This window comes from Leucoraja erinacea, chromosome 28 (assembly GCF_028641065.1).
Source record: "Leucoraja erinacea ecotype New England chromosome 28, Leri_hhj_1, whole genome shotgun sequence".
Lineage (NCBI taxonomy): Eukaryota > Metazoa > Chordata > Chondrichthyes > Rajiformes > Rajidae > Leucoraja > Leucoraja erinaceus.
The window spans coordinates 4,127,841-4,150,547 of NC_073404.1; the positions used below are offsets into that span (position 1 = coordinate 4,127,841).

Below are 22,707 nucleotides of genomic sequence, written 5' to 3' on the forward strand. Positions count from 1 at the left end.
AATCCATACGGCTCTGGCGATCGAAGTGGGGCCGGCCCCGCGAGGCCGTACGGCTCAAACGACCACGTTAGGTTGCGCTTGCCGCATGCAGTCGACCTAATTCACGACTTTTACGACATAATTCATAACTTTTTTTTTTACTCATGGACATTTTTCATCAGGCTAGAAAAACGCCCCGACCTGCTCGATGCCACGAGTACCTACGACTAGCATCACGTCCTACCTACGACCTCACTGCGAGTACGAGTCAAGGGCAAACTCGGCAGAGGTCGTGAATTAGGTCGTGAAAGTGGGACCGGCCCTTTAGCGTGCGGGGATCGCTGGTCAGTGCGGACTTGGTGGGCCGAAGAGCCTGTTTCCGCGCTGTCTCTCTAAAACTAAAAACGAAAACACTAAAACCCCTCATCCTCCTGCACTTCAAGGAAGAGAGTCCCAGCCTACTCAACCTCTCCCCTATAGCTCAGAACTTCAGTCCCGGCAACATCCTCGTAAAAGCTCGATACGTACGTGGATTTCCCACATGCAAATTAACTTTTTGGGAATCCTGCACCAGCATTCCCAAGTCCTCGTTGCATCTCTGATTTCTTTTTACAGTCAAGCAGCAAGCTGAACAGTCCCAGAAAATTAATTTTCTGGCAGCAGACAACATTGACACAGCGAGAAATGTCTCCCGCAGCCTCATAAAAATGCAAATTCATCCGCGGATTATCTCAATTTTCAGAACATGTTTAATTACTCCCTAATCTCCCTTTTTATATTCTGCGTATAGTGTTATGGCAGGGGAAATGGGAATAGATGTTAATCATTTCTGTACCGACAAATTGAACACATTACTGGGTACGACTGATTTATTTAATCAGAAGAGGCAGCTGACGCCGTCCGAGATGTTGAAGATGTGGTAACTCTCTCCACATTCGACAGGACCCGAGAGACTGTGGTAACTCTCTCCACATTTGACAGGACCCGAGACACTGAGCTCCAAGGAGAGGTTGTGTAGACTAGGGCTTTCTCCGTTGCTTGGGGCGCAGGAGGGCGAGGAAGACCGTGGGCAGGGTGCCGACGACCACCGTCACGGAGCTGGCCTCCAGGCAAGGCCGGGTGGTGGAGCAGCGCGGCCCGACCAGATTTGGACGCTGTGTGGGTCGCGGACGGCCCGGGCCACGGGTCCCTCTTTTCAGGGCTCCCCCAACAGCGACTCTCCTGCCCGAGTTGCAGGCAAAAAGAGTCCTGGAGACAGCACCGTGTCGCAAAATGGCCGCGGGACATGCACGCACCTCCAGAACCCGGGTACGGGGACAGTTTCGCCATCGCCAGCTGTTTGATCAGGCAACTGAATCATCCTACCACAACCAGAGGAGCAGTGCTGAACCACTCTAAATTGTATCTTGATCTTGATGTCCCTCAATCCCCTATCCAAAAAGTTGGTAGACAAAACGGGGATGCTGTTATCAGGCAAGAAATCCTACCACACAGCGGAGCAGTGCTGCAGCAGCAAAAATCTGGAGATGCGAGCAGCATCTATGAGGAGGGAATAGGCAACGTTTCGGGCCGAATCGGCCCGAAACGTTGCCTATTTCCTTCGCTCCATAGATGTTGCTGCACCCGCTGAGTTTCTCCAGCATTTTTGTCTTCCTTCGATTTTCCAGCATCTGCAGTTCATTTGTAAACACTCAATCTATCCTTGATCGGACTTTGCTGGCTTTACCTTGCACTAAACGTCATTCCCTTATCATGTATCTGTCCACTGTAAATGGCTCGATTGTAATCATGTTTTGTCTTTCTGCTGACTGGACAGTGCGCAACAAATGTTTTTCACTGTACCTCGGTACACGCGACAATGAAGAAGGACGTAGCCTGGACTCGAGGAGCCCGAGCTACAGGGAGAGGATAGACAAGCTAGGACTTTATTCCTGCGAGCGCAGGAGGCTGAGGAGTGTATAATAATGAAACCTTATAATCATGAAATCTTATAGAAACCTACAAAATTCTTAAGGGGTTGGACAGGCTAGATGCAGGAAGATTGTTCTCGATGTTGGGGAAGTCCAGGACAAGGGGTCACAGCTTAAGGATAAGCGGGAAATCCTTTTGGACCGAGATGAGAAAAACATTTTTCACACAGAGAGTGGCGAATCTCTGGAACTCTCTGCCACAGAAGGTAGTTGAGGCCAGTTCATTGGCTATATTTAAGAGGGAGTTAGATGTGGCCCTTGTGGGTAAAGGGATCAGGGGGTATGGAGAGAAGGCAGGTACGGGATACTGAGTTGGATGATCAGCCATGATCATATTGAATGGCGGTGCAGGCTTGAAGGGCCGAATGGCCTACTCCTGCACCTATTTTCTATGTTTCTATGTTTCTAATGAGCTTTTTACACTGTATTTGTACACTGTACACTGTACCTTTTTTTAATTCAGAATAAAGTTTATTTTTGAAGTAACCAATTATTAAACCTTCAGGACGAGTATAAAAGTTGGGACGTTATTTTGAAGTTGGCCAAAATGTCACTGACAACCTGTCATCCTCAACGCTGCTAAGTTTCAAGTGCTCATTAAATCACACACTGTCACTGGCACTTGTTTACATGGCATCAGAAGTCACTTTTGGAGTATTGTGTTCCGTTTTGGTCATCGTGAAATGGAAAAGATGTTTGTCAGGCCGGCAAGTGGCGAAGAAGATTTGCGAGGATATTGCCAGGTCTCAATGGACCTAAGCTACAGGGAGAGGTTGGGCAGGCGAGGACTCTATTCCTTGGAAGGTAGACAAAATTGCTGGAGAAACTCAGTGTGTGTGGCAGCATCTATGGAGCGAAGGAAATAGGCAACGTTTCGGCCCGAAACCCTTCTTCAGACTTCAGACTCTATTCCTTGGAGCACGGGAGGCTGAGGGGTGATCTTATAGGTCATGAGGGGAATTGATAGAGTGAATGCCATCACCTCCCTCCGTCCTCCCATCATGAGCCAGGCCTGTTGTTGACCTGGGCCATCTTCCCTCTCTGGGTGGGTTCAAACTTGTTTAGTTCCGTTTAGTTTATTGTCACGGGTACTGAGGTATGGTGAAAAGCTTCCCACTTTGGGCGGTTTCATGGTTCCTCAGAGGGCGGTGAGCCAGGCCTGTCTATTCTAGTTTAGAGATACAGCATGGAAACAGGCCCTTCGGTCCACCGAATCCGCGCCGACCTGCAATCCCCGCACATTAGCGATCCTACACACCCACTAGGGACAATTCACACTTATACCAAGCAATCAAGCCAATTAACTTACCGAACTGTATGTCTTTGGAGTGAAGATCTCAGAGAAAACGCAAGCAGGTCAAGGGGAGAACGTGCAAACTCCGTACAGACAGAACCCGTAGTCGGGATCGAACCCGGGTCTCTAACGCTGCAAGTGCTGTAAGGCAGCAACTCTACCGCTGCTCCACCGTGCCGCCATGTTGTTGGGGTGGGCCGCTGTTCGCTGGGCTTCCCTCTCCGGGCAGGTTCACGGTTGTGCATTGGGAAGGCGAGCCAGGCCTCTGTTGTCAGGGTGGGCCGCAGCTGGCGGGTGGTGAGGGGGGGGGGGGTGAGGGGCCTTAGTCCAGCGCCCGCCGCCGTCTCCCGCCCTCCTCCTCTCCGGGCGGGTTGAGGTTCCACGGTTCACCGCGGGGGTGGGACATATACCGACTACCTGAAGAATAGATTTCAACTCCAACACATTTTGTTTGATGCCCTTGAGATATTCTGGAATTACCAGCTATAGGGAGGTTGCATGGCAGTCGGGTCACGACCCATGACCCGTACTGTTGCTAGGCTACTCCAAGTGGAGTACACGCGATGAACTGCAGGTAGGCACTTACCATTGTTTCCAGCGTAGCGGCCCGTCAAAACCCGCTGAAATTGTCAATTTTTTGCGCTGTAAATAATTATGGAAATCGGGATAAGCGTGAGAGACATTTAGCCGACTTCAGAATTCCAAAAGTGAGGAGAAATGACGGTAGATAGAAGCGAGAGCTGAAGGGACAACAACAGCCAAAGTCTTGGCGAACATTGGCCGTTTGCTCACGGCATTTCATCAACAACTAAGGCATTATTTGTGCTTTTTCTTGATTCCTTTGGCATCTAATAAGTTTCAGAAGTGATAAATCTGGCTGTAAAATTTTTTAAATTGCCCATGGTTCTCAAGTGGGTTTTTACATACAAAATGAAAACGCATCTGAAGCAAAATTTACAGCCAGATTTATCACTTCGGAGACTTTTTAGATACCAAAGGAATCAAGGAAAAACACAAATAATGCCTTATATGAAATGCAGTGAGCAAACGCAATAATTCCAAATATTTTCAATTTCGATATCAGCACGGCCAATGTTCGCCAAGCACTTTAGCTGTTGTTGTCGTCCCTTCAGTCTCGCTACTATTTACCTTAATTTCGTTTCACTTTTGGAATTCTGAAGTTGGGTACATGTCTCTCACGCTTACCCCGACTTCCACTATTTTTTTACAGCGCAGAAATTCACCATTTTGCCGTTTTTTTAAACAGGTAGGAAAGTACGTGTTTCTTGAATTAACATATACCGGAAGCTGCGATGTCCTCCAGATGGATTGAGCGGCTCCATGCGTCAAGCCCTATGACCCAGTGACCTTATGTGCAACCCCTATAAATACATGCTGCTACTATGGTCCTTATTAGGTCCTGGGTTCTGCTATATACCCGTCCCCTGTCCCAATCAATGCCAATCACCCCCACCTATCAATGAATCTCCCGTCACAAATCTAGTTTCTGCCCAAACTCTCTATTATATTTAGACTCCATTTCTACATGTTCATAGATTCACAGGTTTAGGTTTAGTATTAGAAACATAGACATAGAAATTAGGTGCAGGAGTAGGCCATTCGGCCCTTCGAGCCTGCACCGGCATTCAATATGATCATGGCTGATCATCCAACTCAATATACCGTACCTGCCTTCTCTCCATACCCTCTGATCCCCTTAGCCACAAGGGCCACATCTAACTCCCTCTTAAATATAGCCAATGAACTGGCCTCGACTACCCTCTGTGGCAGAGAGTTCCAGAGATTCACCACTCTCAGTGTGAAAAAAGTTCTTCTCATCTCAGTTTTAAAGGATTTCCCCCTTATCCTTAAGCTGTGACCCCTTGTCTTGGTATTGCCATGTGTACAGCTCTGTTCTGTCCAAGCAGTTGTCCAAGCAGATCGAACACACAATGCACAAACATAAGCAAGTCAAACTCGAGTACAATACAATAGGAGCAAAGGGGAAGATACAGAGTGCAGGATGTAGTTCTCAGCATTGTAACGCACCAGCTCCAGAGACAAAGTCCAATGTCCGCAATGGGCTAGAGTTGGAGATATCCTCTCCACATCCACTCTATCCAGGCCTTGCACTGTCCGCGGATGTACAGAGCATCGAGTGACAGTGCTGAATGATAAGCCTCTACAATGGGGAATATTAACATTAGCATTCAGCTGGCTGATCACAGTTTCAGTTCAAATGGACCGATGCCAGACAGTGAAGGAGGAGCACGTTCTCCACAGCCACTGTTTGATCAACATCTCTTGGCTTTCTTTCGAGGGAATGAGTTAAGAGGCAGCAGGGTTCTTGATGCTGACATTTAAATGTGAAATGGTGATTTTTTTTAAATGCTCCACATGCAACGACAAAGTGGAGAGTTGGAATGGGAACAAACATTGGTGGGGGGGGGGGGGGGGGGGTCACGGAATGGGGGCGGAACTACAAGATAGCTGCAAACATTTAATTTATATGGCAGCACGGTGGCGCAGTGGTAGAGCTACTGCCTTGCAGCGCCAGAGACCCGGGTTTGATCCTGACTGCGGGTGCTGTCTGTACGGAGTTTGTACCTTGTCCCCGTGACCTGCGTGGGTTTTCTCGGAGATCTTCGGTTTCCTCCCACACTCCAAAGGCGTACAAGTTTATAGGTTAATTGGCTTGTTAGAAATGTAAAATTGTCCCTGGTATGTGTAGCATAGTCGTTAGTGTGCGGGGATCGCTGGTCGGCGCGGGCACGGTGGGCCGAAGGGCCTGTTTCCGCGCTGTATCTCTAAACTCTGAAGCTCTGCTGTTCTGCAGGCCCATGCCTTACGCTGGTCAAAGGCCCAAGAACACATCCTATCACTGTTATGTGGCAAAGGCAGGAGAACAGGGTTGAGAGGGAAAGATATGGAAGCCATGGTGGCGTAGACTTAAAATGCTGGAGTAACTCAGCGGGACAGGCAGCATCTCTGGAGAGAAGGAATGGGTGACGTTTCGGGTCGAGACCCTTCTTCAGATTGAGTCAGGGGAAGGCGGGGGGGGGGGGATATAGAGATAAGGAAGTGCAAGGTGTGAGAGCGAGACATCAAAGAAGGTGGAGATCAAAGAAATGTAGACTAGATCATTGCTAGCAAGGGGAAGTTAACAACAAAGCAAGCAGAGATAAAATGTAAGCTGGAGACAGTCAGACTGGTCGGAGAACTGGGAAGGGGGAGGGATGGAGAGAGAGGGAAAGCAAGGGTTATTTAAGGAGTACACGGCAGGATAGACTTGATGGGCCAAATGGCCTAATTCTGCTCTTATCCCTTATGAACTTGCGTGGAGCCGAGTGGGGTGTACTCACATTGGGAGGTGCCGACACCTATCCTCATTGATTGCGGTACTCGATTTGAAGACTGTAATGTCTGGAGTGGGCAGGGAGGGTACTGGTCCTAATGCTTTGGCCCCCATATCTGAGGAAGGATGTGCCGGCTCTGGGGAGGGTCCAGAGGAGGTTGACGAGAATGATCCCAGGAATGAGTGGGTTAACCTACGATGAGCATTTTGTCAGCACTGGGCCTGTACTCGCTGGAGTTTAGAAGGATGAAGGGAAGAACCTCATTGAAACATACGGAATAGTGAAAGGCCTGGATAGAGTGGATGTGGAGAGGATGTTTCCACTGGTGGGAGAGTCTAGGACCAGGGGTCAAAGCCTCAGAATGAAAGGACATTCCTTTAGGAAGGAGACGAGGAGGAATTTATTTCGTCAGAGGGTGGTGAATCTGTGGAATTCATTGCCACAGACGGCTGTGGAGGCCAAGTCAGTGGACATTTTTAAGGCAGAGATAGATAGATTTTTGATTAGTACGGGTGGGTGTCAGAGGTTATGGGGAGAAGGCAGGAGAATGGGGTTAGGAGGGAGAGGTAGATCAGCCATGATTGAAATGCAGAGTCGACTTGATGGGCTGAATGGCCTCATGGAAGAGTTAGATAGTTTCTGGATTAGCACAAGTGTCAGGGGTTAGGGGGAGAAGGCTGGAGAATGGGGTTAAGAGGGAAAGATAGATCAGTCATGATTGAATGGCGGGGTAGCCCCTGACTCCGCTATCTGTAAGAACCCTATCTAGCTCTCTCTTGAAAGTATCCAGAGAACCGGCCTCCACCGCCCTCCGAGGCAGAGAACTCCACAGACTCACAACTCTCTGTGAGAAAAAGTGTTTCCTCGTCTCTGTTCTAAATGGCTTACCCCTTATCCTTAAACAGTGGCCCCTGGTTCTGGACTCCCCCAACATCGGGAACATGTTTCCTGCCTCTAGCGTGTCCAAACCCTTAACAATCTTATATGTTTCAATAAGAACCCCCCCTCATCCTTCTAAACAGCAGAGTGTACAAGCCCAGCCGCTCCATTCTCTCAGCATATGACAGTCCCGCCATCCCAGGAATTAACCTTGTAAACCTACGCTGCACTCCCTCAATAGCAAGAATGTCCTTCCTCAAATTAGCGCCTAATTCTGCTCTTAGAACTTATGAATGCGGTTGCCAGGAAATCTTCGTGCAGCATGAATATTTCAATAGCCTGTTTCTGTTCTGAGTATATTTACAGTTAATTAACAGAGATCTCCTCAAAGCATTTTGAAATTGTGGTGATGTCTCTAAATAATGATCATCTTGCCAGCTTCCTGCTACCTGACTGTGGGATGTTCAAAGTCTCTAAATCCGAGTCTTAGTCAGAACAAATCCAATAAGATGGCGTGAAAATCTGAGCCTTGACGTGAAAGGCTCACCTGACTCAGGAACAGCTTCTTCTCCTCTCTTATCAGGCTTTAGGCTTTGGGTCATAATGTCATAAGTGATAGGAGTAGAATTAGGCCATTTGGCCCATCAAGTCTACTCCGCCATTCAATCAGGCTGATCTATCTCTCCCTCCTCAATCTTTGGAGATAGACACAAAATGCTGGAGTAACTCAGCTGGACAAATAGCATCTCTGGAGAGAATGAATGGGTGACGTTTCGGGTCAAGACCCTTCTTCAGACCTCGACCCGAAACCCGATAAAAAATATCCACTGACGGCCTCCACAACCTTCTGTGGCAAAGAATTCCACGTTCATAGATTTAAGACTTTAGAGACACAGCACGGAATTAGGCCCTTTGGCCCACAGAGTCTGTGCCGGCCAGCGATCACGCACACACTAGCACTATCCTACACGCTAGGGACAATATACGGATGTCTGGAGGGTTCTGCAATGTCTACTGGACAGGAGCTGGGGAGGAGGAATGACCGGGGTGGGACAAGTCTTTTCCGAGGCAGTGTGAAGTGTAGACGGAGTCAATGGTGGGGAGTCTGGCTTCTGTATCAATGGTGGGGAGTTCAGTTTTAGTTTCTCCCAAAAAATTTAACTTCCCTTGTTGGAGATACAGCGCCGAAACAGGCCCTTCGGCCCACCGGCTCCGCGCTGACCAGCAATAGGATATTAACACTATCCTACACCCACTAGGGACAATTTTTACACAAGGAACTGCATACGTTGGTTTACAAGCCATCATTTTAACGGACCTCGATAACACATATTTCGAGTTTTTTTTTTGTTTTAGATATACAGCACGGAAACAGGCCCTTGGCCCACTGAGTCCGCACCGACCAGAGATCCCCACACACTCGGGACCATTTACACTCAAACCCCAAGCCAATTAATCTAGAAACCTGTACGTCTTTGGACTGTGGGAGGAAACCGAAGATCTCGGAGAAAACCCACGCAGGTCACGGGGAGAACGTACAAACTCCGTACATACAGACAGCACCCGTAGTCGGGATCGAACCCAGGTCTCCGGCACTGCATTCACTGTAGGGCAGCAACTCTACCGCTGCACCACCATGCCGTCACCTGTTTGGTCAGTGTAGTCTATGGTGGGGAGTCTGGTATGTGTGGTAGAGTGCACAATACAATCGCTGGATTTTTTTCAGACGGACTTTACAGGAGGACATGGATAAGGGGCATTTTGGGAGCAGGGAGACGGAGGAATGACTGGAATTGTTTTTCTTCCCGTTCTCCCGAAAGATGCAGCTTCCCTTGTCGGCATTAGTTCTATGTGGGAACATTTGCACTTGTTGCCCGATCAGTCACAACACACATGCATGGCTCCCACCCGACACACAAACTGCATCATGGTGGGGAAATCACCAAGAGTCACACAGTGTGGGAACAGGCCCTTCACTCAAACCAACATGCCCCACCTGCCTGTGTTTGGTCCATATCCCTCTAAACCCATACTATCTAATTGCTTCCAAAGCATTGGGATAGTCCCAGCCTCGACCACCTCCTCTGGCAGCTTGTTCCATACACCCACCACCCTTCGTGTGTAAACGTTACCCCTCAGGTTTCTACAAAATTGTTCCCCCTTCACCTTAAACCTATGCCATCTAGCTCTACATTCCCCCATTCTGGGCAAGAGACTCTGTGCACCTAACCAACCTATTCCTTTCATGATTCTGTACATCTTTATAAGATCGCCTCTCGTCCTCCTGCGCTCCAGGGAGTAGAGACCCAGCCTGCTCAACATCTCATACAAACAAAGAAACATAGAAAATAGGTGCAGGAGTAGGCCATTCGGCCCTTCAAGCCTGCACCGTCATTCAATATGATCATGGCTGATCATCCAACTCAGTATCTTGTACCTGCCTTCTCTCCATACTCCCTGATCCCTTTAGCCACAAGGGCCACATCTAACTCCCTCTTAAATATAGCCAACGAACTGGCCTCAACTACCTTCTGTGGCAGAGAATTCCAGAGATTCACCACTCTCCGTGTGAAAAATGTTTTTCTCATCTCGGTCCTAAAGGATTTCCCCTCTTTCCTTAAGCTGTGACCCCTTGTCCTGGACTTCCCCAACATCGGGAACAATCTTCCTGCATCTAGCCTGTCCAACCCCTTAAGAATTTTGTAAGTTTCTATAAGATCCCCCCTCAATCTTATAAATTCTAGTGAGTACAAACCAAGTCTATCCAGTCTTTCTTCATATGAAAGTCCTGCCATCCCGGGAATCAGTCTGGTGAACCTTCTCTGTACTCCTTCTATGGCAAGAATGTCTTTCCTCAGATTAGGAGACCAAAGCTGTACGCAATACTCCAGGTGTGGTCTCACCAAGACCCTGTACAACTGCAGTAGAACCTCCCTGCTCCTATACTCAAATCCTTTTGCTATGAATGCTAACATACCATTCGCCTTCTTCACTACCTGCTGCACCTGCATGCCTACTTTTAATGACTGGTGTACCATGACATTCCAGAGATTCACCACCCTCTGTGTGAAAAATGTTTCTCCCTATAGCTCAGGCCCTCATGTCCTGGCAACATCCTTGCAAATCTTCTCTGCCCCCTTTCCAACTTGACCTGTCGAGGAAAGTCTTTGCACTGACCAGTGGACTCGCGATGAAGACCAATTCCATGGAGCTTTTTGTGGAAGAAGCTCATCACTTGTACAGCGCGAAAAGGAAAGGACTTTGACCCAGCTCACCCATGCCAACCAAGCTGCCTCATCTACACACCTAATCAACTAGTCCCACCTCCCCGAGTTTGGCCCGTATCCTAACCTTTCCTAACCATGCATTCGTAAGAAGATTCAGTTTAGCTTAGCTCAGTTCAGAGATTAGGGTGACACAGTGGTGCAGCGGTAGAGTCGCTGCCTCTCAGCACCAGAGACCCAGGTTCGATCCTGACTACGGGTGCAGTCTGTACGGAATTCTTATGTTCTCCCAGTGGCCTGCGTGGGTTTTCTCCGGCTGCTCCAGTTTCCTCCCACACAATGTGACCTGGTGCCATGATCACATTGCTGGCTCGAAGGGCTGAATGGCCTACTCCTGCACCTATTGTCTATTGTCACTACAAAGACATGCAGGTTTGTGAGCTAGTTGGCTTTGGTAAAATTAAAAAACTGTCCCAAGTGCGTGTAGGATTGTGCTAGTGTACGGGGTGATCACTGGTTAGCACAGACTTGGTGGGCTGAAGGGCCTGTTTCCACTCTGTTCCTCTAAAGTCCAAAGATACAGCATGGAAACTGGGCCATCAGCCCAGCAAGTCTACACTGATGATCGATCACCCATTCACATTTGTTCTATGTTTCCCCACTTTTTCCATCCTCTCCCTACAAACTAGCACCATTTTACAGAGGCCACCTAACTACGGGTGCTGCCTGTACGGAGTTTGCATGTTCTCCCCGTGACTGCGTGGGTTTTCTCCAGGATCTCTGGTTTCCCCCCACACTCCAAAAACGCACAGGTTTGTAGGTTAATTGGCTTGGTGTAGCGGCACCTGCTGGTGCCCGTACGTAATCGAACCCTGCGGTCGGGTACCTCGGACATGTGGGGGCAGGTGTTGTGGGCACGCGGGGATTGTGCCGTGCTGGACCACCCTTGCCAGACCTTTGTATGGGTTGTGTCGAGTGTCATCGTTTCAGCTTTGCTGGAAATCGACTCTTGTGGCCAAATTGACAAATTCTTTGCGCGTGTAGGATAGTTCAAGGTTGTGGGGATCGAGCGAGTTTCCGTCGGGCATGTTTCAGCTTCTCCGTATCGTCATTTGAAGGTAGGCTGCAATAAAAAAGCGAATCATTTGGCTTTCAAATTTGACAGGGAGGTTCTACTGCGTCTTGGTGAGACCTGGAGTATTGCCGCCAAATTGAGTATAATTGCAAGAAGGTTCTGATTGGGATGTCAGGACTGTCTTAGAAGATGGATTTGGTCAAGTGAATTTAGGAAATTGAGGGGATCGAAACTGGGGGTCAGGCGTGGATTGTTCCCGATGTTGGGGACCAACAAGGGCATTAAGTTCCTTTAAAACAGCTTTTTTCACACAGAGAGTGTATCTAACTCTCTGCCACAGTCTAAATTTAAGTTACACCATGGAAGAGAAGGCATGTACGGGATACTGAGTTGGATGATCCCATGATCAGGCCCAGGCCGAGGGCGACACTGCACCTCATTGTCCACACTAGTTCATTGTCTGCTATCTATCCCACTCTTGCATCCACTTGGGACAATTTACAGAGGGACACTTGACCTGCAAACCCACACGCCTTTGTCGTGTGGAAGGAAACCGGAGCACCCGGAGGAAACCCACGTGGTCAGGGGGAGAACGTGCAAACTCCACACACAGAGCAGCACCCAAGGTCAGGATCAAACCCGGGCCTCTGGCAGCGGCTCTACCCGCTGCACCGCCCAGACCCGGTGGCAGATCACGGCGTGGAGTTGAGCTACTGGGACCACATCCAACTTGACTCAGCGAGGCAGTGGGAGTAAGCGGAATGTAACAGTTTAGTTCTAGCTGATTAATGTGAGCTATTAAATTATAATCCTTAATAGCACATCAACAGCAATGCGTGCCATTTGTTTAGCAGCTCTCTACAAATTTGGAACGTAATCAACTACTCTTTATGTTGTCGATGAATTAATTGTTTCAGCGTTAATCCAACAGTGTTCGTTGACTCCTGTGCCCGTATAACAAGGTCCAACGAGCAGAATTAGGCCATTCGGCCCATCGTCTACTCCGCCGTTCTATCCTAGCTGATCTATCTTTCCCTCTCAACCCTATTCTCCTGCCCTCTCCCCATCATTGTATATGCAGCAGAAACAAACAACTGCAGTTGCTGGCGAGTGCAGAAAAGGACACAGAGTGCTGGAGTACTGAGCGGGTCAGGTCTGGAGAACCTGGATAGATGGCATTTCGGGTCAAGACCCTTCTTCAGACTCTCGGTCCGGGAGCTGGGCCTGGAATCCGGGTGAGTTTGCGGCCCCGAGCTGCTGGTGGCCGGGCGGAGAGGGGAGGGGAGGGTCGGCGGAGTCGACGGCCGGAGACCCGAGTGCCGGTCGATTGTGGTGGAAGCGGCCGACGAAACGGTGTGGAAGGAACCCCAGCTCGGAAGCCGACTGATCCCGAGCTGTCTGGGCGGGTGGTTGGGGCTGGAAGCGGCAGGCTGGTGGCCTGGGTCAGTCTGTCACTGCAGCCTGCTCAGGGCGGCACAGCGGTGGAGTTGCTGCCTCACGGCCCCAGAGACCCGGGTTCGATCCTGACTGTGGGTGCTGTCTGTACGGAGTTTGCACGTTCTCCCTGCGACTCGTGGGTTTTCTCCGGGATCTTCGGTTTCCTCCCACACTCCAAAGACGTACAGGTTTGTTTGTTAATTGGCTTGGTATAAGTGTAAATGTGTGTGTGTGTGTGTGTGTGTGTGTGTGTGTGTGTGTGTGTGTGTGTGTGTGTGTGTGTGTGTGTGTGTGTGTGTGTGTTTAGGATACGAAGGGCCTGTTTCCGCGCTGTATCTCTAAAACTAAAACTAATGTTATAAAGACGTCCGTTAAAAAGATGGGATACTGTATTTGTCTTTCACTGTAAACCAGCATCTGTAGTTCCTCGTGTTCACAACGAAACCATTTCCAACGACTGGTTCCTCTTTTGCCTTCTTGCATTACTGGAAATCATAAGGTCGTAAGTGATAGGAATAGAATGAGGCCATTCAGCCCATCGTCGACTCTGCATTTCAATCATGGCTGATCTAACTCCCCCTCCTAACCCCATTCTCCTGCCTTCTCCCCATAACCTCTGACACCCGTACTAATCAAGAATCGATCTGTCTCTGCCTTAGAAATATCCGCTGACTTAGCCTCCACAGCCTTTTGTGGCAAAGATTTCCACAGATTCACCACCCTCCGATTAGATTTCATTTGAAACCAAAACTAAACTGAGAGATTTGCTGTTGCTCCACCACAATGGGTGTGGGCATCTTTCAGTCAAAGGTGGGGCTGCATTTCCTGACAAGAAATGTCCAGATCACCAAAGGTTATCAGATGGCACAGAGGTGCAGATGCTCAGAGCTGAGTTAAACCTCCCCACTCAGCAGAACATCCACAACGACCCCATTCCAAAAATTGAGTGCAGGAAAGAACCGGTTTAAACTGAAGATGGACACAAAATGCTGGAGTAACTCAGCAGGTCAGGCAGCATCTCTGGAAGGAAGAGATGGGTGACATTTCAGGTTGATGTCTGAAGAAGGGTCTCGACCCGAAACGTCACCCATTTTTTCTCTAGTCTCCAGAGATGCTGCCTGACCTGCTGAGTTACTCCACCTTTCTGTGTCTATCTCCAAAGACTGAGTAGATGTTGCAACATTTAAAGCACCTTCAAAACTGTGCTTGCAGTGTAGTTTTGTTTATTGTCACGTGTGCCGAGGTACAGTGAAAAGCTTTTGTTGCGTGCTAACCAGTCAGCGGAAAGACAATACATGATTACAATCTAGTCATAGATACATGATAAGGGAATAACATGTAGTGCAAGGTAAAGCCAGTACAGTCCGATCAAAGATAGTCTGGGGGTCACCCATGAGGTAGTTCAGGACTGCAGCAGCATCTATGGAGCGAAGGAAATAGGCAACGTTTCTGGCCACAACCCTTCTTCAACGCCGACAATCCATTCACACTATTTCTATGTCACCCTATTTTCTCATCCACGCCCTTCACACTAGAGGCCAATTAATCTACAAACACACACATCTTGGGGATGTGGGAGGAAACCAGAGCACCCAGAGAAAACCCACGTGGTCCCAGGGAGAATGTACAAACTCCACACAGACAGCATCCGAGGTCAGGGATCGAACCCGGGTCACTGGCGCTGTGAGTCAGCAACTCTACCGCTGCGCCACTGTGCTGCCTCAAGTTGGGCAAATTAAATTGGTGATAAGGATATATATATATGATTGACAGGGAAAAGCTTAAAGCCCATCGTAACATTGCAAACTATAGGCAATAAAACCGTATTCATTGCTTGGAGAAGGAAGTCCATTAGCACTTGCCAAATTCTCACAGCTGCCAAGGGATATTGGTCAATAAATCAGTCTATTTCAGTCCAGTTTAGTTTCGAGATACAGAGCAGAAACAGGCCCTTCGGCCCACCGGGTCCGTGCCAACCAACTATCCCTGCACACTGACACTATCCTACACACTCGGGACTATTTACAAGTTTTCTTTTCTGACGCCAAGGAAACCCGATCACCCGGAGAAAAACACACACAGTCACAAAGGAGAATGTACAGACTCTGTACAGACAGCACCCGTAGCCGGGATCAAACTCACGTCTCTGGCACTGCGAGGCAGCAACTCTACCGCTGCGCCACCCAATCTTAGATTAGAGGTGCAACATGGAAATAAATCTTTTCTGTCCTGTAAATGTTGCCAGAGTATCTGCCTCAACTACCACTTAGTTCAGTTTAAAGAAGCAGCATAGAAACAGGCCCTTCAGCCCACCCAGCCCTCACCGGCCAGCGATCACCCATTCACACTAGTTCTATGTTATCTCACTTTCCCATCTGCTCCCTATACACTAGGGGGCAATTCACAGAAGACATTTCAGCAAATCCACTTTACCTACAAACCTTCACGCCTTTTGGAGTGTCCACTTAAGATGAAACCCACGCGGTCACAGGGAGAACATGCAAACTCCACACAGACAGCAACCATGGCCCAGATCGAACCCTGGTCTCAGGCGCTGTGAGGCAGCACTTCTACCCGCTGCACCCTTGCAGTGACGAATGTATATCGTCACTGGATTGCCACTGAACTGTATGCAAAAAATAATAATTTGACTATACTTTGGTACACGTGATAATAACATTGTACACTACGATCTGTTTGGTGGATCTTTTAGAATCTGTTGGATTCATTGCCACAGATGGCTGTGGAGGCCAAGGAATATTTTTAAAGTGCTTGATTAGTACGGGTGTCCGGGGTTATGGGGAGAAGGCAGGAGAATGGGATTGAGAGAGAAAGAGTTTTCAGCCATGACTGAATGGAGCCGAATGGCCTCATTCTTCTGCTAGAATATATGAACCTGCTCTGTCTGTGCTTACCGTGTGGGATTACGGATGGCACAGGAACCAACAACAAACAGTCTGCCTCACACACTACCAAGAGCCCCCTCAAGTATAAAATCAGTTTGCTCTTTAAAAAAAAAAATCCCTCTGCTATCAACTTCGAACATATCGGAATGCACTGTTCGTGGTCTTTCAGAATGACTGTAAAACAGAAGTAATTCCGAAATTGAAGGAGCGATGGGGCAAATAGAACAGCAGAGATTAACATTAGCCTTGGACACTATTCAGCTGCTGTAAGCGACATCAACTTTCCAACGCTCCCGAGATATGCAGGTGGGATAAAACTCGCCCTGTTTTATTTCGTGGAGAAAATAACAAAACACTTACCAGCCGAATCCCCCGAAGGAAACGCTGCGTTTTCTTCGAAACATGCTCGCTTGGCGTTTGTCAATGGTGCCGCTACTGTCTAACAAGCCGGGGCTGCCTCGGCTGCTGAAATGTACATAGGCTGGCAATTACTCTGCACTAGAAGCAGCGGTGGAATAAATGTACTTCCTGGGTTTGATGTTCGCTCAGATAACCCTACCATCTGAAAGACTGATATTTAAGGGGCAGTGCATATGTTTTTAATTCAGGGGGAGGGCGTTGCAAAAAGCGACATCAGTTATTATTTCCCCCATTTCAAATAAGGAACAATCGCCCTTAAAGTGTATTTTTGTCCTGCATTGAAAATTGTGCAATTTCCTTTTTTTTTTAAATCTTACACCACAGATTAGCTCTGCAGCAACGCAGTTGATATAGTATTTGGAGAGAAGTGGCGTGCATCTGATATTTTGTTCCTCATTTGCCTTGCAAAGATTGAAATATTTTAGTTGCATATTTGCACAGCTATTTTCACCAGTGTTGATCTGAATCTGAAATGCAGATGTACAGCTCCGGCCCTGATTGTCCGGCATCCTTGGTTCCAGAGCCTTGCCGGACCAACAGAAGTCACTACCCGCGAAAGGAGTCGAACCGTACTGCAAAGTCCCGCTTAGACCGCCGAGGGGGCGAGATACTGGCCCGCAAAGGGGACGGATCTTAGTTTAGTTTAATTTAGAAATACAGTGTGGAAACAGGCCCTTCGGCCCACCGAGACCATGCCAACCAGCGTACACTAACACTATCCTACACACTAGGGACAATTTACATGTTTTACTGAAGACAATTAGTCTACAAACCCGTACATCTTTGGAGTGTGGGAGGAAACCGGAGCACCCGGAGAAAACCCACGCGGGTCACGGGGAGAACGTACAAACTCCACACAGACAGCTATGTCGCTCTTCCAGAGAGATGCTAAATGCATTTCGTTGTCTCTGTACTGTACACTGACAATGACAATTAAAATTGAATCTGATTCTGATTGAATCTGAATCTGAGACAGCACCCGAGGTCGGGATCGAACTGGGTCTCCGGTGCTGTGAGGCAGCGACTCTACCCCTGCGCCACCGTGCCACCCTTGTCGGCTCCGACCGGGCCGGAGTTCCAGAGCCTTGGCTGCCGGGGGCCAATTCGACCCGCCGAAGGATAGTGTTAGTGTGCGGGGATCGCTGGTCACCGCGGACCTTGTGGGCGGAGGGGCCCGTTTCCGCGATGTATCTCTAAACAAAACTTGCTACAGAGCACAACCCAGCACATCTCATCGAGTCATTAATCCCACCCAGGGTGAAGTTATTGTACCGAACATATCAAACCCTTGCGTTACGATATTAGTAAGTATTAGTATGAAATGGGGACACAAAGTGCTGGAGCAACCCAGCGCGTCAGGCAACATCTCTGGAGAACATGGATAGGCAATGTTTTGGGTCGGGACCCTTCCTCAGACTGCTCTGCTGAGAATTAGGGGGTGTGAGCTGCAAGGATAGGTTGGACAAACCCGGATTGTTTTCTCTGGAATGCTCGGTAAACCTGATAGAAGTATCTAAAACGATGAGAGGCATAGATAGGGTAGACAGTCAGAACCTTTTCCCAAGATGACAAAATCAAATGGCAGAGGACACAGCTCTAAGGTGGGGGGTATAAAGGAGATGTGCGGGGCAGGTTTTTTTCCACAGAGGGTGGCGAGTGCCCGGAACGCACTGCTGGGGGTGGTAGTGGAGGCAAGGGATGATAATGGTGCCTAAAATACCTTTGGTTAGGCAGGGTATGGAGGGATGCAGGCAGATAAGAATTGGGACTGGCATCATGTTCAGCACAGCCATGGTGGGCCAAAAGGCAGTGCTGTGATACTTATTGTATGTTCTATTGCTGAAAGGAAGAACAATATTTGAGTAACTATATAAAAAGTTTAAACTATTATTAATGTAGTAATTTAATATGTATGGTTATCATGTTAGTACCTGATGCATGCCAGCAAATATGTAAAGGCCAGTTGGGCAGGGACACGGATATGAGAGGTTTAGAGCAGTGTGGGCCAAACACGTGTAAATAGAATTATCTCAAAAGGGACCTCTTGGTTAGCATGGCTGAATTGGGCCAACGGGCCTGTTTCTGTGCATGCATCACTCTATGATTCTATCTGACTCTTTTGAGTTAAGTATGCTGGTGGCTATAGTACATAAACCTATCCCATCTATGCCCCTGGCCGAATGTCTCTTAAATGTTACGATTATACCTACCTCAACTACCTCCTCCAGAGGCTCACTCCATACACCCACCACCACCCCTTGCGTAAAATGTACCACTCCGGTTCCTATTAAATCTGTCCCCCCCCACCTTAAACCTATGTCCTCTGGTTCTCGATTCCCCTACACAGGGTAGAAGACTCTGTGCATTTACCTTATCTAACTATAAAATAGAAAATAAACAGAGTGCAGATAATGCTAAAGCTAGACCAAAAGTGCAGATTTAAAAAAGTGCAAGAGCTGCAACGAGGTTGATTGGAAGATCATGCAGATCTTTAGCATTTCAGAGGTCTGTTCAGGAGTTCAATGTCAACAGTGAACAAGCCGTTCTTGATTCCGGTGACATGTGCTATCAAGGTGCAATTGGTGAGTTTCTATGACTGAAGACGGACACGAGAAGCTGGAGTAACTCAGCGGAACAGGCAGCATCTCTGGAGAGAAGGAATGGGTGACATTTCAGGTCGAGACCCTTCTTCAGACTGAGAGTCAGGGGAGAGAGAGAGACTAGAGATATGGAAGAGCGTGTGAAAACCCAGATCAAAGGGACTAAAGGATCTCATGCGATGATGTATCACAGTATGGCTCCAAAATGTTCTCACTTCCATGAATCAATAGGATATGAAAAAACAATGGCTAGATACCACAAGATGTGGTCCATTACGCTGGTACTATCACAATGTTTAAGAAATGTTTAGATGGGTACACGGATAGGGTAGGTTTAGAGGGATGTGGGCCAAACATAGGCAGGTGGGACTAGTGTCGATGGTTGCTGTGTGCGCAAGTTGGTCCGAATGGCTGTTTCCACACTGTATGACCATCTGGCTGTGTTGCTCTGTGTATCATTGGCTGACAATAGGATTCGTGCCAAGTTACACTAACACTGATGCATTCCCCTGGTGGAGGAAACTATTCCAATGGAGACTCGGTACTTTACAGGGATAACATGAACATATTTCAGTCCAACAGGGCACAGATTGGGCAGCAGTGGGAGATATGACCTTCATCCGTCTCCTCCTGGCCTGAGAGGTTGCCAAGAATTTGTGGGCATAGTGGCCTTAATTGAGGCTCAGCCTAATCTGCTTTGACTTTTTTTAAATGTTTCTACAGATACAGCGTGGAAACAGGTCCTTCGGCCCCACCGAGTCCACGCCGACCAGCGATCACCCCTCACGCTAGCGACCATTTACTATTTATGGAAGACAATTAACCTGCAAACCCACACTTCGTTGGAGTGTGGGAGGAAACCGGAGCAACGGGGGAAAGCCACGCAGGTCACGGGGAGAAGGTATAATCTCTGTACAGACAGCACCTGTAGTCAGGATCGAACCCGGGTCTCCGGCGCTGTGAGGACAGCAACTCTACCCCTACTGCAGGCTGCTGTAATTAACTGGGACGGAGCGCACATCAATTGCTGTCAAAACGCCCATCACAAAATCAGTCTTGGTAAAGGTTGTTTGGATTTCCTTCTGAATTAAAATAACTCAAATAATGGGCAGTGATGAGTGGATTGAGTGGGAGATGAAACTAGATTAATCCCTTCTTTACGCTGGGGGTTGCAACAGATCTAAGAGGGAACGGTGTGAGTTCTGCTTTTGAAGTTTTATTACATTGATTTTTTTTAATGTAAATTTGTAAACTTATTCTAAAAGCGCTACATGACTAGAAATATTCATTCTAATGCACACCAGATGGACCAGAGATCATCAAACAGGAAATCCCTTCATAAGTTCATAGAAACATAGAAATTAGGTGCAGGAATAGGCCATTCGGCCCTTCGAGCCTGCACCGCCATTCAATATGATCATGGCTGATCATCCATAGGCCATGATCCTATCATAAGCCATAGAATAAGCCATTCTGCCCATCGAGTGTATGCTGCCATTCAATCACGCCTGATCTATCTTTCCCTTTCAACCCCATTCTCCTGCCTTCTCCCCATAACCCCTGACACCCGTACTAATCAGGAATCTGTCAATTTCCACCTTAAATATGTCAATTGACAGCCTCCGCAGCCATCTGTGGCAATGAATCCCACAGATTCACCACCCACTGACTAAAGACATTCCTCCTCATCTTCCTGCACCAGCGCCCCCAAGTCTTCCTGAATCCTCTCCCCATTTGGAAAACGCTCGAAACCATTATTCCATCTGCCAAAATGCCTGACCACACACTCTGCTAAGCTGCCACTTCTTTGCCCACTCTCCCAACTTGTTCAAGTCCTATAAACATAGAAAGTAGGTGCAGGAGTCGGCCATTCGGCCCTTTGAGCCACAGCACCGTCGTTCAATATGATCATGGCTGATCATCCAGAATCAGTACCACGTTCCCATTTTCTCCCCATATCCTTTGATTCCATTAGCCCTGAGAGCTAAATCTAACTCTCTCTTGAAAACATCCATGGAATTGGCCTCCACTGCCTTCTGTGACAGAGAATTTCAAAGATTCACAACTCTCTGGGTGACAAAGTTTTTCCTCATCACAGTCCTAAATGGCCTACCATGTACACAAAATTGCTGGAGAAACTCAGCGGGTGCGGCAGCATCTATGGAGCGAAGGAAATAGGCAATGTTTTGGGCCGAAACCCTTCTTCAGACTGATGCAAGGTGAGGGCGGGAAGAAGAAAGGAAGAGGAGGGAGCCAGAGGGCTGAGAGAGAGCTGGGAAGGAGACAGCAAGGGCTACTGGAAATTGGAGAATTCAATGTTCATGCCACTGGGGTGCAGACTGCCCAAGCGGAATATGAGGTGCTGCTCCTCCAGTTGCCGGTGGCGCTCACTCTGTCAATCGAGGAGCAGTTCCTTCTTGAACACGTTTGGCCAACCATGTGACCGGCAGCATTGAAGGGTCCAACACAGAGGCTCATCCACAATTTCACAAGTGCTTCTACAGACTCCCTGCTTCCTCTACACTACATGCCCCTACACTTGTGACCATTCCTGACTCTAGTGATTCTTTACCTTGTCTAGAATTAAATGGGATGGTAATGTTTAGTTTAGAGATACAGCACATGAGATAGTTTAGAGTCACAGATGTTTGGAAACGCACACCTCCATATCAGTCTGAAGAAGGGTTTCGGCCCGAAACGTCGCCTATTTCCTTCGCTCCATAGATGCTGCTGCACCCGCTGAGTTTCTCCAGCATTTTTGTCTACCTCCACATTCAAGGACAGTTTCTTCCCAGCTGTTATCAGGCAACTGAACCATCCTAACGCCAACTAGAGAGCGGTCATCTACATTATAGGCGACCCTCGGACTATCTTTAATCAGACTCCACTGGACTTTATCTTGCACTAAACATTGTACCCTTTATCCTGTATTTGTACACCATAATTCCATAAGGCCAGAAGTGATAGGAGTAGAATTAGGCCATTCGGCCCATCAAGTCTACTCCGCTATTCAACCATGGTTGATCTATCTTTCCCTCCCTTTCACCTGCCTTCTCCCCATAACCGCTGACACCCGTACAAATCAAGAATCTATCTATCCCTGCCTTAAAAATATCCATTGATTTGGCCTCCACAGTCTTCTGTGGCAAAGAATTCCACAGATTCACCACCCTCTGACAAAATAAATTCCTCCTCATCTCCTTCCTAAAGGAACGTCCTTTAATTCTGAGGTTACGACCATTAGTCCTAGACTCTCCCACTAGTGGAAACACCCTCACTGTGGACAGCTTGATGGTAAATCATGTATAGTCTTTCCGCTGACTGGATAGCAAGCAAGAAAAGCTTTTCATTGTACCTTGGTACACGTGACAATAAACTAAACTAAATTAAATTAGATATCTAAACTAAACTAACACACACTTCAATCCAACAGTCCCCCGAGTATAACAGGCTGAGGGCAAAGTTTTCTTCGTTGAGTTGTGAGGTGTTGTATTTTGGAAAGTCTAACATGGGCAATGAATGGTAGGACCCTGGGGAGTGTTGTAGAGCAGAGGGATCTAGGAGTAC

At 48.0% G+C, this 22,707-nt stretch overlaps 1 protein-coding gene across 6 annotated transcripts in view; it reads right to left on the bottom strand.

The window, feature by feature from the left end:
- Positions 1-22,707, bottom strand: part of LOC129710524 (rap1 GTPase-activating protein 2-like) — a 340,168-nt gene that overhangs the window by 257,136 nt on the left and 60,325 nt on the right. For 2 of the 6 annotated variants that reach the window (XM_055657545.1, XM_055657544.1), the window contains exon 1: positions 16,481-16,670. The exons of 1 other annotated variant lie outside the window; for it this stretch is intronic. In XM_055657545.1, the coding sequence (XP_055513520.1) occupies positions 16,481-16,524 (44 nt within the window). In that variant the 5' untranslated portion in view covers positions 16,525-16,670. Of the gene's footprint in view, positions 1-16,480; positions 16,671-22,707 lie in introns of those variants that run through there. 3 more of the 6 variants (XM_055657551.1, XM_055657550.1, XM_055657543.1) reach the window with 2 other exon arrangements.